The 19077-nt window shown below is 29.8% G+C and overlaps 2 protein-coding genes and 1 pseudogene across 3 annotated transcripts; 2 read left to right on the forward strand and 1 right to left on the reverse strand.

Moving 5' to 3' along the window:
* Positions 1-3711: 3711 nt before the first annotated feature.
* On the reverse strand, positions 3712-6754 carry LOC107024707 (annotated as a pseudogene).
* A 1328-nt stretch (positions 6755-8082) lies between these two features.
* Positions 8083-10578, forward strand: LOC107024565 (class V chitinase-like). The gene is made up of 3 exons (XM_015225557.2): positions 8083-8540; positions 9129-9767; positions 10365-10578. The coding sequence occupies exons 1-3, from the start codon at positions 8090-8092 to the stop codon at positions 10403-10405; spliced, it is 1131 nt and encodes a 376-aa protein (XP_015081043.1). The 5' UTR covers positions 8083-8089; the 3' UTR covers positions 10406-10578.
* Positions 10579-13838: 3260 nt separating this feature from the next.
* On the forward strand, positions 13839-18308 carry LOC107024563 (G-type lectin S-receptor-like serine/threonine-protein kinase At1g11410). 2 transcript variants are annotated; one of them, XM_015225556.2, is made up of 7 exons: positions 13839-15039; positions 15450-15614; positions 15753-15910; positions 16572-16782; positions 17073-17310; positions 17540-17690; positions 17782-18308. In XM_015225556.2, exons 1-7 carry the CDS (start codon positions 13860-13862, stop codon positions 18088-18090), a joined length of 2412 nt encoding a protein of 803 aa, XP_015081042.1. In that variant the 5' UTR covers positions 13839-13859; the 3' UTR covers positions 18091-18308. The 2 variants fall into 2 exon arrangements, with proteins under 2 accessions (XP_015081042.1, XP_027774125.1); XM_027918324.1 differs by having other exon boundaries at positions 15453-15614; positions 17782-18173.
* The last annotated feature ends 769 nt before the right edge of the window (positions 18309-19077 follow it).

The following is a 19077-nucleotide window of genomic DNA, read 5'->3' on the forward strand; positions in this document are numbered from 1 at the left end:
TATATATATATATATATTATATAAAAGTATTGTTGTGAAGAGATATACAAATTAAAAATTATAACACACACATAACAAAAATGTTGTGCGGAATTCGATATAATACGAGAAAATATAAACGCGAAAAACAAGACATTTACGTGGTTCACCAATAAATTGGCTACGTCCACGAGGAAGAGGGGGAGCTAGCAGTTTTATTATGGAGAGGCAAAAAATAGAATTACAAAATAGGGTTTGCCATAGCGTCTATATATAGTGCTAAGCTACGCCCTAACATGCATTCGACAAAAAAAATAGGGAAGTTCAACTTATTAAGGAAAAATAATGGAGTAATATTTGGTCAAAAGTATCGCTAGGAAAAATGTGAAATAACATATAGAACTCTTAACATAATGTCCAAAAGTTTGTAAGTTTGTGTAGTTTGAAATTCAAAACATGATTTATCGAGTTTAAATTTTTACATTATAATTTTTTATATAATTAGAAGCGAAATTAATAATGATAATTATTAAAATAAACATTAGTAGTGAAATATATACATATACATCACAACGTAATTAAATTAAATGTTCTTTAACATTTGAATTTCTATTTTTCATAATTTTATAATGTATATGTGGATGCATGAATAAAATAAAAGAGGTTCACTTATTAGTTAGCATTTTGTAAGGTTTAAAATGTATAATACTTAAAACTTTTTATAACAGAAAAAAAGAGAAAATCAAATTGATTTTCGAAATACATTTTTTGATATTCTTTTTTTATATCTTAGACATGACAATTATTAAATTGTCTCTACTAAATTAATTTTAAGTGATTAACTTTGTCTGTCAATAAATTATATTTTGACTCAACTACTAGTATTGTTTTTCTGCTTGTGTATATTCTACTTACCTTAATATTAGTTTGATGAATTTGTAACATTCTTGACAACTTTTAGTGCAATTGTCATTAAGAATAAGTATAATTATTGTTGAATGCCTTGAATCGGACCCGACGGTATACAATGTTGTTGTATTGGGCCCTTAATTATCTGTCAATTCTGTATGTTGGGCCCAAGCCTGTTAGGGCGTAGCTTAGCACTATATATAGACGCTATGGCAAACCCTATTCTGTAATTCTGTTCTTGCCTCTCCTTAATAAAACTGCTCTCCCTCTTCCCGTGGACGTAGCCAATTTATTGGTGAATCACGTAAATCTGTTGTCTTGTTTTTCGCGTTTATATTTTCTCGTATTATCTCGAATTCCGCATAACAAATTAATAAGGACCTCTCAGCAAACAGTTTGGTTATTTATTCTTGGATGTATCCTTTTTGTCAAGTTCTATTGGCACATTCATCTTATAGTCAATTTCCATCTTAATTATTTGATTTCTTCTAGAGTATTATACATGATATTTCTGACGAATCTTATATAGAAATTGAAGAGGAAAGTAAACTTTTTCATAATACATAACATAAGTTTGCATGATATATATACTTTTTGAATTGATGAAGGCATAGTCCACGAAACACGGACATAAGGACGTCTACCTATTGGATCAAAGCGGATAATAAGTGTTATGATTATGACAAAGAAGCGAGTGTGGACGACCAACTACGTGCTTCTAGGTTAACAAACTTGTGCATATGAGAAAAACGAACGTAAGAAGCTTTATTTTAAGGCATGATACAAGTTAACATGATACATGTTATAATTGAGCTCTATGGCGACTGTATAGCTCAAGGGACAAATTCACAAGGCATGTAGGGTCAAAATGGATAATATGTATCATGAACTTAAATTGTGACACCTTATATACACAAATAATATAAATATTTTTATATTATGAAATCGATCTTATTAATTGAATTAATAATGAGTTATATATTGCGATTAAGTGATTACTATCTATGGTCCACACTATTTGTGAAGAAAAGTTAAAAAATATTTATTAAAATAGTCAACTAGAAATTTTATCTAGTAGTCAAATACATTTTCTTGGGAAGTTTTATCAGATTTAGAAAAAGAAAACATAAAAATACTAATCAAATAGGAATTTTGCAATTTTTTTGGTTATTTTACTCTTCATTTTTCTCGTGGACTCTCTTTATAGGAAAAATTAATTGACGTAGCAATTTCAACCCTCTTATTAATTTTTTTAGAGTGATATTTTTTTTAAAACGAAATATACTGATATTCATAAATAGCTCTATTTATGAAAGTAGTTTTAAAACCAATGAAAAATGATTTTATTTTTCTTTTATCATCAATTTATTCAAATAGTATAGGGTAGTGGAACTATGTGTCAATAAACTAATTAATGGCAAAAAAGAACATAATTCTGAGTCAGCTCTATTTACAAGATAAGGTTATTAATCATATACATTACTTCTTCCGTTTCATAATAGTTATCACGAAAGTTAATTAAAATAAATAAATTTAATATTTTTATAAAATAAAATTATTATAAATTATAATTTTTTTATGATAAAAAAAATACATTTTAAAATATAGATCAAGAGTAATTTAACTATGAAGAATAATAATGTGATAAGTATTTTGAAACTAGAGTAATAAATATATATATATATATATATATCAAACGTTGAAATTGACAAGATATATATATTTTGAATAGTTAAATTTGACAAATCCGTAGTGGTTTCGTAATTGACTTTGTTACCAATCCTTAAAAATTAAAATGTGTTTAAATTTTGAATAATGTGAAAAGATGTTTATAAATGGAGTTGACTACTATTTCATGGTGCATCCTAGCTCATATTTTTTTTTATTTTTTTTACTCCATATTCAATATTTATAAAGTGATTAGATTAATTCAAATTTACACATCGGATAAAATACTTACTACGAAAGCAATTTCATATTCAAAATTTAACTTTGAAAACTTATATCGAAAATAAAAAAATATTTACGATTTTACATAATTTTTGATGGTGTATATATAGTTCATAGTCCATAGAACATTCTCTAACTATTATATCCACTACTTCTCATAAATAAAGAAAAATTCTGAGGTAACATTATACATAGCCTCTTTCAGCAAAAAAAAAAAAAGTAACATTTAGAGATACTTATTCATATTTCGTGTTCACGTCAAATTAATAATCTCAACTGTGATCTTGTATGTATTTTTTGGAGTATACATCACACTTGTATTAGTCAACCAAACAGTTCTTTATCTATTCAGTGTCTAGCTATGTTTGTGATATCGAACAAATTTGCAAAGTTAAATAATATTAGAATACGAAAAACAATAACATCACTTTTGGAACAAAGTATAAAGGAAATCTTATAATTTGTTCTAACCTCCTTTAAAAATGTTTTACTCGAGCCGAGGCACTTCAGGAAACATCGTCTCTACCTCCACAATGTAAGAATAAGGTCATCTCCCACTGTTGATGATATACTAAAGTAATCATTCATGACTCCTCATTCATCATATATACTTCAATTCACTACACAAACAGTTTGGCTTCATGACACATGTGGATTTCCCAAAATCAAGCAAGGACAAGAATAACATGTGGAGTGTGAGGAGAGTAAGATGTATGCAGACTTTCAATTTGTTAACGAGGTATAAGGTGGGAAATAGTGAGACTATTTTCCGAAATTTCATATGCCTGAATTTTAATCAAATGAGGTTGGTTACAAAATTTAATGTGTGTCGTTAAGGAATGGAATCCTCTCATTGTATTTGAGATATACATGTTATTGGTGTAGCGGTATCTCAAACACCAATAACTTCACACAAACACTCAATATTTGAGCTAGAACAAGTGTTTCTAGGGGGAGAAATGAACTTACATATTCAAGAAGATTCAAATTGTTCTCGAGGCCATATTCACATGAATTCTTCTTTCAACCAAGGATTTGCAACGAACAGGACTCCAAAGCTATAAACATCGTATACACCTCGTTTAACATACTCTGGAGGAACACAACCACTACAGAACACAAGCAGAGATGTTAAAAAAAGTAGGGAATATTAAGTAAACAATGGCTTAAGAGTCATGATATTTACTAAGTTCCAACAATCTTTCCAGTGTTTGCTTCTTTTTCGTCGTCTAGCTATACCAAAGTCTGAGATTCTTGGTTTCATCTCGTCGTCTAGTAAAATGTTGCTAGCTTTCAAGTCTCTGTGAATTACTGTGAATGTTGAGTACTCTTGGAGGTATAAGAGTAACTCCTTCTATAATACAAACTCGCGTATTATCCCAGTCTAATTGCAGGCTCTCCACGGGGTCTGCATTGATCAGACAATTATCAATCTTAGATGACATATGGAGTATATATACTATATATGATCATGACACCTACATGTAGGTTTTTGATACATTCTACATATCTTAGACAAGTTCTCGAGATTGAAGTTCTCCGTTCCTATAGGTTTGTTTAAACAATAGGTAAGCATTGTCAAATATACTATGAATAATTTTATAATGAGACAAGAGGTTACGCGCACCAAAAAGGTAGAAATCCAAACTTCTATTTGACATGTACTCATAAACCAGTATTTTCTCTTCTTTTTCGATGCAAAATCCCTGAAGTTGTACAACATTGACATGTTGCAATTTTGAAGCAAGTGAGACCTCATTCTGAAACTCTTCTACTCCGTGCTTAGAGCATTCTGACAGACGTTTTACTGCGATTTCTTGTCCATCACTCAGCCTTCCCTGGAACAATAAGGAGTATGATTTAGTGGTCAAGGATCCTTCATGATCTAAATTTTAAGATTCAGAGAGCCCGAGATGGTTAAAAAGTAATTCAAATATCTAAAACTAGAGTTATATGTCTTAACTATGAGACGTTATGTGAAAAACTTACAAAGTATTCCGAGGAGGAAATACTTTGATCAAGAAGAATCCTACGAGGAGGTAAAAGATATAGATACAAGCTATTATATTTTCGTCAATTTCACATTTAGATTTTTGTGTCGAATTTCTCCATAGAGTTTAGTCAGAGTACCAAAAAAATCGACTAGTTGAGTTACCAATACCTTATAACAGGTCCAAAACCTCCCTCTCCAATCTTGTTTTTGATGGAGAAATTGTTTGTAGCTTCTTTTATTTGATCAAAGCTGAAAACTTTACCTATAACTCTTTCGTTCAATTCCTCGATACCTATAATCAAAGCTATAACTTTTAAGTCCAAGTATATTTTAAACAAGAGTGACAAGGGATTGATATTAGTTACCTTAAGATCTTACAGTTTTCTTTTTTTTTAGATACAAAGTATTGAAATTATTACGAGAATGGTGATCATGATCGTTGGCAAAAGAATTGCTAGTAACCTTCTCTTGCTACCGCGATGGTCTTCTTGTTCGTCTAAGGCTGTAAAGAAAGTTATCATGGTTATATGGTACTGTTATGAAAAGCAAATGTCACAGAAAAGCTCTAACATATGTTGTTGTATATGTACAAAGAAGTTGATTTCATTTTTATGATAAAGTGAAATATCAATTGTATTTTTAGTGTTGCCTCTTCAGAAGAGGTTCATCGACAAGAAAAAGTATGTTTTAGAACCTTGCTTCGGGGTTTAAACTCACCTTTGACTTTAGACAACACATATGTGTGATAGAGCTGAGTGGATCTTGAAATGAATAAGCAAACTCTGTATGATGGTTATTTCCCTTCCTATGGATGTAAAACAATAATACTTCCCCGTCCTGTCCCAATTTAAGTGTCTTACTTTCGTCTGTTAAAAAAAGAGTTTTTCTTTCTATATTTAGTAACTTTTCCCATTTCAACATTCATACTATAAGATAGATTTGCAAAGGATTTGAAAGCTCCCAATCGACATCATCGCTAGGAATTTGGAATGCAGCAAAACCACGAAGCCCCTTATCCTTGGCGTAAGAAACTTTAGTTCTTATAGCCTCAACATCATCATAACCAATCCATAGTGATCCAATAGTAACATAGTTCACAACATAAGTTGGTTTGGCTCCATAACTTTTCGTAGATCTCTTGATGGTTCTGTAATTCATCGATGATCCCTCACTCGTTATTGCTGGATCTCTTGCAGGTGAGCATAATATTTCAATGCGCTGTAGTATATAGTCGCTCTCCCTCTCGTAATGGCCTCGTGCGTACACGAAAACCTCTTTTGACAGTCTCGATAACAATAGGCTCTCCAAATTTCTCCTCTATCTTCTCGAGAACTTGCACATCAAAATATTTTTAAAAATATTATGGTCATCTCAAAATCGACTTTTTAATAAAATATTACAAGTCTTTCTACATTTCTTAAGCTTCATATCAAGGGATTCCTCGAGTTCATGTGAGTCTAAATTTTTCTTCTAAATATAGTTGTATAAATCCAAATTCGAAATATCATATAATACGATAATGATTTGATGTCCCTCTTTAAGTGGTTATTGATAGCACTTTTGGTGTTATAATTAATTTTTTTTTTCTTTATTTTGCTTTATTCTTTCAAAATTTTCAAGTCTTTCACGTTGAAAATTCCTGATAAATAAATAAATAGCACTATAAGAATGTGTATATCAAAGCTAGCAAGATGATATAATATACAACCGATGGACTCAACCAATCTCAATACACTTTTTCGTAACATTACATCTTCATCCTCTCAAAATTCTGAATAGACGATACTCCTTGTATAATCAAATATATTTGTATAAAATGAGATGAGGAGTATGAGTTATTTAGAAGGGTTTTTTAGTTGATAAAGTAATATAATCAGCAACAAGAATGAATAAACTTTGTATATTACCGTACATATAATACATATTTTGCATCTTCATCAAACAAATTAATTACATGTCGAATGGACTAATTGATTCCTAATATGCATTTTCCTCTATAATCTATAAGCCTCAAAAGTCAACAATTACCAAATTAAATAACTCACCAAGATAACCTATTTTCATAAGAAAAACTATTTAAATTTAATTTCTATCATAACGTGACATATGGTCATTTTTTCAAGAATCCATCAAAGACTAATCTTTTAATTGGAATGGTCAAGTTTATTTATGTATTATTTGAAAATAGGCTAAATTTATCATTGGTTAAAGTTTTAATTTATTTAGGGACATGTTTTCACTTAGATGAATGTGTATCATATTCTATCGAATTATCTTATTGCGGCACATCTAACTCCTTCTTTTCATGTGTACGTATCTTTTCAATTTCATTATTTGCATCTTGTCTACAGGTCACCCTCAACTTATCATGGATAGCCTCACTCTTTAAAAATATTTCTACTAACATGCCTACACATTCATCTAAGCATTTTCATTTTCGTTATTCATCTTTTGGATGAAGAAATTTTTATTGACTAACATTTTACTGGTTACAACATATTTGTTTAATTAACCACTCTAAGACTTTCATTCAATTCATCGAACGTGAGCCTACATTTCATCCACCAGTTTCAATACAATGTACGACCTTAGCATTGATTTTTCTATATCCTTAGATTATTGACCTAACATACTTAAGCTCCCTCTCTTAGGGATGACTTGTATATGAATCATCAATTCCGATCCCTAGTGCAACCCCATCTAATTTGGATTTTATCCCTATTTTGTAAAACTTATTCAAAATATATCCTTTACGGAATCACCCTTCGAACCGCATTAGATTCGAATTCAACTATATTTTCTCATACATTTCTCATCTTACAAATAAAATTTAAATAGTCGTCTAACGTTTCAATAAAACTCAAACCTTTTAGATTGTGATCTAACAAATTTTCTCATAATTTTTTTAATTTGCTCAAAAATAAACTTTTAATCGTGATTTAAAATAATCGTAAGTTGCGAGACAAAAAAAACAGTTATATATTTACTAAATAATTATTTCAAAAAAGGTTAATGATAAAAAATAAATTAGAAACAATATCCAAACGACATATTCAAACATTTGCTTATAATACATAATCAAATGTTGACTATTCTATTTTTAGAAGCATGAAAATTCAATCACTTTGTACTTTACATGTTGGTTAAAACTTAAAAGCCGCCGGTAGACAGTAATTAAGTAATCTTTTAATTAACTCATCAATTTTTTTAACTTATATATATTCATAAATTCCAAAGTCACAATTAACCTTCAATTCAATGGCTAATTTCATCAAACTTTTCTTTTTATTCTTCTTCTTCCAACAATTAATTTTCTCCAATGGACAAAATAATGTTGTTAAAGGAGGGTATTGGTTTAGGGATAGTGGATTATCCTTAAACAACATTGATTCAACTCTTTTCACACATTTATTTTGTGCGTTCGCAAACCTTAACCCTCAATCGAATCAATTAGTCATATCGCCAGAAGATCAAGATTCGTTCAGACAATTTACGAGCACAGTTATGAGAAAGAATCCGTCAGTTAAAACTTTGTTGTCCATAGGGGGAGGGAGAGCTAATAGAACAGCTTATGGAATCATGGCAAGAACAACAAATTCAAGAAAAAGTTTTATTGATTCATCAATAAAATTGGCTAGACAATTGGGATTTCATGGACTTGATCTTGATTGGGAATATCCTGAATCAACTATAGACATGACAAATTTAGGTACGTTAAATTATCTGGTCATCATTTTACTAATATGTTTTGTTATTTTGGGATGAGGTGGGGTTGGGGAATTTAATTATATGTTAATTATGTTGATTAATTTTTTGAAAATTATTTTTCATTTATTTTAAATAATAAATTGGTCATATTGGTAGATTTTTATGGGTTTTTTTTTGGATTTTAGTGACTCGATTGATTTTTTATCTTCTTTTTTTTTTTGCAAAAATGATCATTTGTTTTTTGGTGGTCGATTATGGGTGTGTTTTTAGTACACTTTGTGAAATTAGGCCTCGGATCTAATTCAAACCTCAAAAATTAATTCAAAGAGAGGAAAATTGTCTGAGCTCAACCACCTACGCAGGACTTTTATCGTTCTTTAACATACTATGTTTGTTTCTCTCTTTCTCACGCACACACTCCTTTGTCTAAAATATTGTGTTTTGTTGAACATATCAATCATTATATGCTTCATTTGTCATTGGTTTAGACTTCAAAACGTAACTCGACCGACTAATGATCTCCATATGTAATAATGATTGTCTGACCATCCAATTTTAAAATTGTAATTTCTTTAATTATCTTAAATAGGTATTCTTTTAGACGATTTTCGTGCTGCCATCAACACAGAGGCAAGAAATTCCGGTGGTACATCACTATTTCTCACATCGGCTGTTTCCAACACACCCCGAGTCAATGGTTTGAACTATCCAGTTCAATCAGTGGCTCGAAACTTAGATTGGCTCAATGTCATGTCATATGACTTCTACGGACCAAACTGGTCACCATCACAAACCAATTCACATGCACAATTATTTGACCCCGTGAGCCACGTGAGCGGTAGTGATGGGACTGCTTCATGGATTCAAGCCGGTGTTTCTGCACAAAAATTAGTTCTCGGAATTCCATTTTATGGCTATGCTTGGCAATTGGTCAATGCGAATAATCATGGACTTAGGGCTCCGGCAAATGGTAAATCAAATGTTGGTTCGATCGATGACGGATCGATGACTTATAATCAAATCAAGAATTATATAGTGCAAAATCGCGCCACAACGGTGTATAATGCAACGATTGTTGGAGATTATTGTTATTCTGGTAATACTTGGATTAGTTATGACGATACTCAAAGTGTTAGAAATAAGGTTGCTTACGTTAAAGGTAGAAGATTGCGTGGTTATTTTGCGTGGCACGTGGCAGCAGACCAAAATTGGCTACTTTCTAAAACAGGTTAGTAATTAATCTCGGGAAAATGCACAAGTATCCTCTCAACTTATGTCTGAAATTCCAGAGACATGCTTATACTATACTAAGGTGCTATTACCTTCCTGAACTTATTTTATTAATAATTTTCTCTCCTTTTCGGCCTACGTGGCACTAACTTGAAGAAAAAAAAGTCAACCAGCGTTGGGCCCACAAGATAGTGCCATATAAGCCGAAAAGGGGTAGAAAATTATTAATAAAATAAATTCATAAGGGTAATAGGACCTTAGTATAGTATAAGTGTGTCTATGAAATTTTGACCAATAGATTGAGGGGATACTTGTGCATCATCCCATTTTTCTTTCAATTATTTTTCTTTTCTATAATATGAAGAAATATTTAAATAGTAAAAGAGATTATATAAATATTGTAACTATTTTTTATAGTTTTTTAGTACTTTATGTCATCGGTGTTTTCTCATAAGATTCTAATCAATGCATGATCTTATTATTTGGACAACAAAAGGAATTTTTGAATTATTAGATTATTGACTTCCAAGATTAATATTAGTTTTGTATTTTTAATTATTTTGTTCTAATCTTCTACAACTTTTAATTCTTGCAGCTTCACAAACATGGGGAGCATCACCTCAAGCTGTGAAATGATGGAATAATGTCTATTTGTGTGTTTAATTTGTCACGTAGTATTTCTTATAATAAAGTGACAAATATGTGAACCATGACATATAAAATAAATAAAAATCCATGTACCATATTGGATGTTTTAGTTTATTACACTTAAAAGTGAAATCATAAAGTAAAAAAATATTATTAATTAATTATGAATTCCTTTTATAACCTTTATCTCTCTCATGTTGGTTTGAATTTATAGTTTGGTTTGGACAAGCTTCATTCCAATATGAAAACATTAAGGGGGGTATAAGTAGAAATTCTCAATTTTTCTATATTTGTTCGGTTGGTTAAAATATATTTTGAGAAAATATCATTCTTAGGAAAATAAGTTGTTTAAAAATAAGGAAAATGACTTTCTTAGTAAAAAATAAATAATGAAACAAATTCTACAGGTGACATTTTACGTTGATTGTGTCCAGCTGTTCAAATTACAGTCATACCCTCCAACACATATCCGCACCTCCATACCTATCACCCTGACATCCCATAGTATTATTATACTTATACAAATACATTTAGGAAAATATTTTTTACTTACACGTTGAACATAAAAAAATAAATTAAAAAAATTCTACCTATTTTTCATAGAAAATATTTTTCTTTGTATCGAATACACCCTTAGGGTGTTTGGTTTTGAAACAAGGATAACCCAATTCTTCTTTTTTATTTTTATTGGATTTTAAATTATCAGCCCAAAAGTTGATTTTGGGCCTTATACATACATTCCATAAATGTGTAAATTGTCACTTTTTCAGAAAAACAAATGCAGGTTATAACTTATAACCACTCCTTCCCCCTAAATGATTAGGTCATTTTTCCGAGTTTCTTCGACATGATTTTCTCACAGTCTTTTCTATATGCATGTCAATAATTTCCCATGGCGTAACTTTGAAACTAGTTGATCGACGATTACCCCTAGTCATTACAACATGAGATATTAATATATATCGAATAACCATCTGTCTATAGGGCTACTATTTAAAACATAGCCAACGATTCACTAGGTACTTGAAATATGGTTATAATTTAAAAAAAGCGACATAGTCGTGCTTCTTTGAATTTTAGTATAATAACATAATTTTCGAGTTTTATATTTCAAACTTGACATAATTATATCGATATCCGATTTTTGACATCTCAACACTTGTATGTGAACAAATGTCAAAAGCAAAGTTGTATATTGCTGAAAATTTCACATGACTTCGATTTCCATTTTCCATTTAAACAAAAAATTCAATAGGTCCCTATATATGCAACTTGGAAGAAATTACAAATGCAATTTTTATTTTTTTTGACTTCTTTTGAGAAAATGTAATGGAACTATGGAGTATAAAATTGAATCGAAAAATAAAAAACGAATAAAGTCTGACAAAATTAGTATATTCGAAAAAAGGACTCAGGGCCCGTTTGGATGGGCTTAATAAAAGCAGCTTTTAAAAAGTACTTTTGAAAGTGCTGAAACTTATTTTTAAAATAAGCAGTTATGTGTTTGGATAAAAGTGCTGAAGTTGCTATGCCAAACGTGAAAAGGGGAAAATGGAAGAAAGAGATGTTAGAGTTATGTGGGTAATTCGGAGATTGTATAAAAATATTAAGGGCAAAAAGATAAAAATGTGGTCAACTTAAAACAACTTATAAGCTAAAAAAGAAAAAGCACCCCTACCCCAGCTTTTAACTTTTGGCTTAAAATAAGTTTTTTTTAACTTAAAATAAGTTATTTTTAGTATTGTCAAACAGCTAAATAAGTCAAAAATCAGCTTTTAAGTCAGTTTGACCAGCTTTTAAGCTGAGCCAAACAGGCTCTCAATGATGCATCACAATAGCTGTCTATGATTTTCTTTAATTCATTTTACTTTTATTTTCCAGAATTATAAAAACATTGTAGTTGACTTTACTCAGTCAACATTTATATTCAACTATTCTCTGTTGACTTACCGTAGCATGCGTTATTGCCAGTACGTGAAATTTAATTAATATAAGAAAATCAAATTAAAAATTTGACTAAAGTGGCTATCAATGAAAATAATAAAATAAATAAAACTTCTATATCTAACGATTATTCGCTCTCCACCACGTTTTCTACTTTTCTCGTAAATGTATCATTCAAATTATTGATATGTGACATTATATAACGATGAAGCACGATACAATTTATTCAAACATTATAATCATTAGAACAATACAATACGATATCATACAACATAATATATACAATAATATTATATATTATGAAATAATACGTAACAACCATCAATAAGAAGGCGTTTGTTTCCACGAATGAAATTCTTTTGAAGTATTATCGGGAACTTTATAATAACATATTATTATAACAATAGTATTATAGTACTTTATATATGATATATATTTTTTATAAAATAATTATTGAAAGAATATTAAAAGAAAAATATCACATCATTTTAGAAAAATAAATAATATAATGACGTGTTTTTTCTTTCTTTCTTTGTGGAATTTTGGACAGGACCAAAATCATTGACGTGAAGTGCAAGTCTTTGGACATAACATTTTAAATAAAATAATAATAATAAAATAATAATAATAATAATAATAATAATAATAATAATAATAATAATAATAATAATAAGAATATACTCTATTAAAGTAAAACAAATTGTTCATGCATTTAAATTTGTCTACTAAAACTTTACGACTAATAATTGAGAAAAAAATAATTCAGCATGCAAGTATGACTTTGATTAGTTTTGGAAGTCGTTTATTGTTTTTCCAAGTCATGATGTAAATTTCTATCATTAGAAAAATTTACAAGAAAATAAATACGAGTCTAATTAAATACAATGTATGCTAATGTTGAGATTATAAAAAATTTGAACCATAATTCTAAGAAATTTAAAGAGTTTATAACCCAAATTTGCTAATAATAGCATAATCATAAATTCTTGTATTGTATAACTTCATGACCATTCATGGCATGTGGTTCATCCACTAGGAAATAATTAATGTATTAATAGTTACAATAAGTTAAATTATAATGAGATAGTATAATATAAAACTACTCACATTGTCAAAGATCAATTTATCTTTTTGTATCCCCACAGACGTGTATCAAAACTAAAGTTCGATTAATCTGAATTCAAATCGAAATATATTTTCTATTAAAATATATTTTCATTGGTTCAATATATTTAAATATGAGACTAGTAACTAGAGCAGGTCCGTCCTTCACTAACCCTTGGTGGTCAACTAATTCGCATTCGTACACGAAAGACCATAGAAGGGGGAATCACTCCTCATCAAAAAAATATAAAAACTCGAGGGCTTTGATTAGGAATATTATTTCCCTTCAGAACTATATATATCCTTGGTGGTCAATACCTCAATATATATATATATATATATATATATATATTAAAGTTAAATGCCTCTTTAATGAGTTAATGTACTTCATTCTATGGCATTCAAACACATTGCTATTTTTCTTTTGTTCCACACAATTTTCCAATTTCAACTACACAAATCCATAGGATTAGATGAAACATGGATAAAAGCTGGTTATTGGCAATATGACACAACAAATCCTTCCACTATGCAAAGCATAAATTCATCTCTTTACACACACATCATATATGGCTATGCTGAAGTATCCTTCAACTCATCAATAGATGACATAATTGTCACAACATCAAATGATGAGCAACTTAGAAACTTCAATAAAATTGTCAAAATGAAAAATCCATCAATCAAGACAATTTTGTCAATAGGTGGAAGTGATCAATCTTTATATGGATCTGGGTTGAATTTACTAATGACAGGTACATACTTCACTACAAGAAAATATTTTATTGACTCATCCATTGAAATAGCGCGATTTTATGGCTTTGATGGACTTGATTTCTGCTGGATTTGGCCTACTTCATCACAAGACATGTCCAATGTGGCTACCCTTTTAGATGATTGGAGAGTAGCTATTGATCTAGAGTCAAAGAAGTCGAAAAAAACGCGACTTATTTTGACTATGGCAAGTCAACACACACCATTTATTCAAGATTTGAGTTTTCCAATTGAGTCAATGAGGAAAAACTTGGATTGGATACATGTTTTTGCATTTGATTACTATGATCCAGGGACAACAAATTACACATCCCCTGCTGCAGCATTGTATAGTGACCATTCAACAAATGATAATTTGAACACTGATTATGGGGTTAATGTTTGGATCAAATCTGGTTTCCCTAGTGAAAAAATTGTGTTAGGATTGCCATTTTTTGGCTATGTATGGACATTGGTTAGTCCAAAAAATAACAAAATTGGCGCGGAGGGAACAGGGCCGGGGCCAAAAGATCCTATGTATGGTACTGAAGGTGAAAAAGAGCCATTCGCGAGCACAAATGGTTTGTTGGAATTCAATAGTATCAAGAGAGACATGATAAAATATCGCGCTAAAAATTCAACCTATAATTCAACTTATGTGATGAATTATGTCTCTATTGGTACAACTTGGGTTGGTTTTGATGATGTTGAGGCAATTAAAACCAAAGTTTCTTATGCAAAAGAGAAGAATTTGAAGGGATATGTGGCATGGCAAGTTTCATATGACTATACCTCTATTCTTTCTCAGGCTGCTGCATTAGGTAATACTAAGAACCTTACTTTAAATCTTGGATCTGCTTCTAACTTCATGAGCTAGATTTTGAGTTAAGTCAGATTTAACGTCCATTTTTTTTTATCATGATGTCAGAGCTAGACTCGTCTTAATTTTGATTATTCAATGTTGGGTCAATGTAGTTTGTTGTTTGCCCTATATTTGGTAGGCTTGGGTGTTAGAATTTCGCACATTGATTTTGTTTATGGGTGACTTGGTCTATTTATATGAATTTTGGACGACTCTTACCTCATGAACTAGCTTTAAGATTGAATATTTGACCTAAAATCGTTATTTTCTTTAACAAGAAATTCACTTGTTTGACTAATTTGAATTAACCTCGATTCGATCATAAGGCCAATGTCTCAACAATTTGCTTTTTTTTTTTTTCATTGTTAGAAGTTAAAGATATACAAGAAGTGGGAGCTATTGATCAATCAGCTAGTATGCAGAAGAAGAAAAAACTCAATCGAATGATTCTCATTTTGATTCCAATGGTATCTATATTGATGTTGTTGTTGCTTATCTTTACACTATGGTGTCTTCGAAGGAGAAAAATACTAGGTAGTTCTTTAAATCGTTATTTTTCCTCTATTTTTTATAATCGTACGTCATACTATTTCCTTATTAGTTCGTTAAAATAAATATACACCTTTTTCTATTATTACAAATTTCAAAATTTATTCTTTCCTTTTTTTCAAGTGCCAAGGAACAAAATTGGAAGCAACAATAATCAAGAAAAAGGAGATGAAGAAACTAGGACTTTGCAAATATTCACCTTTGATGAGATGAAGGAAGCTACAAATAGTTTTTCAGTTGAAAATGAGCTTGGAAAAGGGGGATATGGACCTGTTTACAAGGTACATTAACATTTTGTTTCATTTTAGAAAAAAATAAAAAGTTTTTTCGAATCGACCAAGCACAAAGTATTATTCTAATATTTATAAAAGTGTATTTCAAAACAATTACTAGTAAAACAAATTTGGTAACTTCTCATGAAAACAAATAAGCAGCTCTTACGAAAAAGTTTGATCAAACAGACTATTATTAGTTTAGGTCAAGTTGAGCTGGTTTATGGTTTTCCTTCTTTTGATTTCCACTAGATGTTTGGTACTTGCTTTGAAAGGCCCGATTTATTCCTTTTCACGTTGCATAAGATTCATTAAAAGAAAAAAAACGCTTTATATGAAGATATTTGCTCATTCTGATATATTAAAACTTAAACTCGAAATCTTATAATTAACATAACCGAAGAATCATATTCGTCTCACCACACGCACAACTTGTCAAGTTACACCAACAACATATAGTCAACTCTTTCATTGCACTCTTTAAGTCTAAAGTCTCATGAAAGCAACTAATCAAATTGCCATATAATATTACTTTTTTCAAACTCTAATTAAAAGTAAGAATTAAGCTAACTATAATCTTGTTTGATTAGCTTTTAAATATCATTTTTACGTGCAATTTTCTTTTTTATTAATTTAATTAAGTTAAGCATATCTTAATTAATCCATATAGGGAAAATTGAGAAATGGGAGAGAAATAGCAGTGAAAAGGCTATCAGAGACTTCATCTCAAGGATTTGAAGAATTTGAAAATGAAGTGATTCTTACTGCAAAATTACAACATATAAATCTTGTAAAAGTTGTGGGATTTTGCATTGAAAATGGAGAAAAAATGTTGATATATGAATATATGCCCAACAAGAGCTTGGATTACTACATTTATAGTAAGTCATTATTTTCCCTTCCTTTCTTTTTCATGTTATATTGAGTTTAATTTATATACATCGTAAAAATATTTTTACATTATCGTTGAGCTATGTATTTATTGAAAGATATATAATTCGTGTCTACTATTTTTCGATGATAATACATAGAATATGTGGCTATCTGATTGACCTCCTTTTTTCATTAATTCACAGGTATATGAGATTAAACTCCGATTATATAAATATATACTAACAAATTGTATCTATATTTTTTTTTTGATCAACTTGATTTGTATTTCCAAATGTAGATCAAGTGAGAAGATTAATTCTAAATTGGGAAAAAAGAGTGCAAATAATTGAAGGCATTATTCAAGGGCTATTATACCTCCAAGAATATTCAAGATTAACAATTATTCATAGAGATATAAAAGCCAGCAATATTCTATTGGACTTACAAATGAAACCAAAGATTTCTGACTTTGGAATGGCAAGAATTTTCAAGAAAGATGCAATTGAAGCAAATACCAACAAAATAGTTGGAACAAAGTAAGTATTATACATATATTTTCGAATTAAATTTATTTATTTATATTTATTAAAGAAATATAATCCGTCCACGAAACACATCAGGTTTAAGAAAGGGTTGACACATTAAAGGGTGGTGATGTAGACAATTTTTCCTAAAACTAGCATATGACACCAGTGACTGGATCTACAACTCGAATCTTAATTTAATTTTTATGTATATATTTATTTAATTTGCTATGTGTTATAGGGGTTATATTCCACCTGAATATGCAATTGAAGGCAGATATTCAACAAAATCTGATGTTTTCAGTTTTGGAGTACTTCTTCTTCAAATCATAAGTGGAAAAAAGAATACATGTTACTATGGTCCAGATGACAATTTAGACCTTCTTGATTATGTGAGTTGTGAATATAAATTCATATATATATACCATTGAGATTTAATTTATAAATACCACTAATTAATATTTTTTTAAAAAAAATATACAGGCATTTGAGATGTTTAAAGATGGTGAAGGCATGGAATTTATGGATCAATCACTTGATGATACAACACATTCTTGTAAACTATTAAAATGCATGCAAATTGCATTATTATGTGTCCAAAAAAATCCATTGGATAGGCCTACAATGTTGGAAATTTCATCTATGTTCAAAAATATTGAAAATTTAGTTATGAATACTCCAAAGAGGCCTGCATTTTCTACAAGACAAGATGAAGATCAAGTTGGCAATATTATTCCAAATGGGGAATTTGACATTGACAATGCAACAATTACACAATTGGTTGCAAGATGATATTGCAATTGATTTAATATGATTAGCAGGTAATATGTCTTATTTTTAAATTGCGAATTCCAAATATTTATGGATGTTGGCTACCTAGTCGTATTTATTGGTGCTTTGAAGTGTAAAGATTATTTAACTCCTCTTGTCTCATTTTACACGAAGGTGTTACTTTTTGAGGAATCAATTTTTTTTCCTTTGACAATATTATATATTCAAACTTCTATTTTCGTCCTCACATTAATTAATCTAGATTTACGTTGTATAAATCTATTAAAAAGAAATTATTTCCCAGTAGAAATTTAGGTTGTTTTTTGTGGCGATATCCAAATTCATAGTAAATAAATAAATATTTTGACCTCACATTAGTTAAATTTGTCTTAGTTTTTTAGATTATAAATTTTAGCTATTTTTGGACGGTGATCACCTTGCCATATTTATGGTGACTTGATAGTCTAAAGGTTATTTACTTCTTTCGTCTTATTTTATGTAAGTGAGAGAGGGAGTGAGTTAGCTTCTTTAGTTTTTAATTCTTTGATGTATATTACTATCAGTCGTTTGTATATGTTTTGTATCTTACTACTTTATCGTCTCTTTTCTCTCAAAGACATATATCCTACACAATATAAATTAAACTCCATGTCTAGAACAAACAAATTTTGAAGCTAACCTGGGTGGACATAGTTACTAAGTTGCTGGTGAAAGGTGATAAATATCTCATTGAATCAATCGAGGTTCGCACAAATTTGCTAATCATATTCATCCTTTACATGTCTTATAAAATTTGCAGTCTCCTTCTTAGACATTCAACAAGTTCTTTTGACTCTCTTAACAGCATAACCAAAAGTCTCTATCATGTAGTTTTATATCATATTTTGTAAGTAGTGATTTTCATGATTTGAATCAATAATTATTTTATTATCGAGTAATTAAAGAGAGGTTCTTTTTAACTGAAGTATGTGAAGGGTTAAAATATACGTATATCATTATCTCGAGAAG

This window comes from Solanum pennellii, chromosome 7 (genome assembly GCF_001406875.1).
Source record: "Solanum pennellii chromosome 7, SPENNV200".
NCBI lineage: Eukaryota > Viridiplantae > Streptophyta > Magnoliopsida > Solanales > Solanaceae > Solanum > Solanum pennellii.

Bases quoted from the DNA above. Each gene is read 5' to 3' on its own strand.
- LOC107024565 (XM_015225557.2), top strand. From the start codon at position 8,090: ATGGCTAATTTCATCAAACTTTTCTTTTTATTCTTCTTCTTCCAACAA. The intron at 8,541-9,128 runs GTACGTTAAATT...TATCTTAAATAG, and splicing joins TATAGACATGACAAATTTAG to GTATTCTTTTAGACGATTTT. The intron at 9,768-10,364 runs GTTAGTAATTAA...TAATTCTTGCAG, and splicing joins TTGGCTACTTTCTAAAACAG to CTTCACAAACATGGGGAGCA.
- LOC107024563 (XM_015225556.2), top strand. From the start codon at position 13,860: ATGGCATTCAAACACATTGCTATTTTTCTTTTGTTCCACACAATTTTC. The intron at 15,040-15,449 runs GTAATACTAAGA...TTTCATTGTTAG, and splicing joins TTCTCAGGCTGCTGCATTAG to AAGTTAAAGATATACAAGAA. The intron at 16,783-17,072 runs GTAAGTCATTAT...TTCCAAATGTAG, and splicing joins CTTGGATTACTACATTTATA to ATCAAGTGAGAAGATTAATT.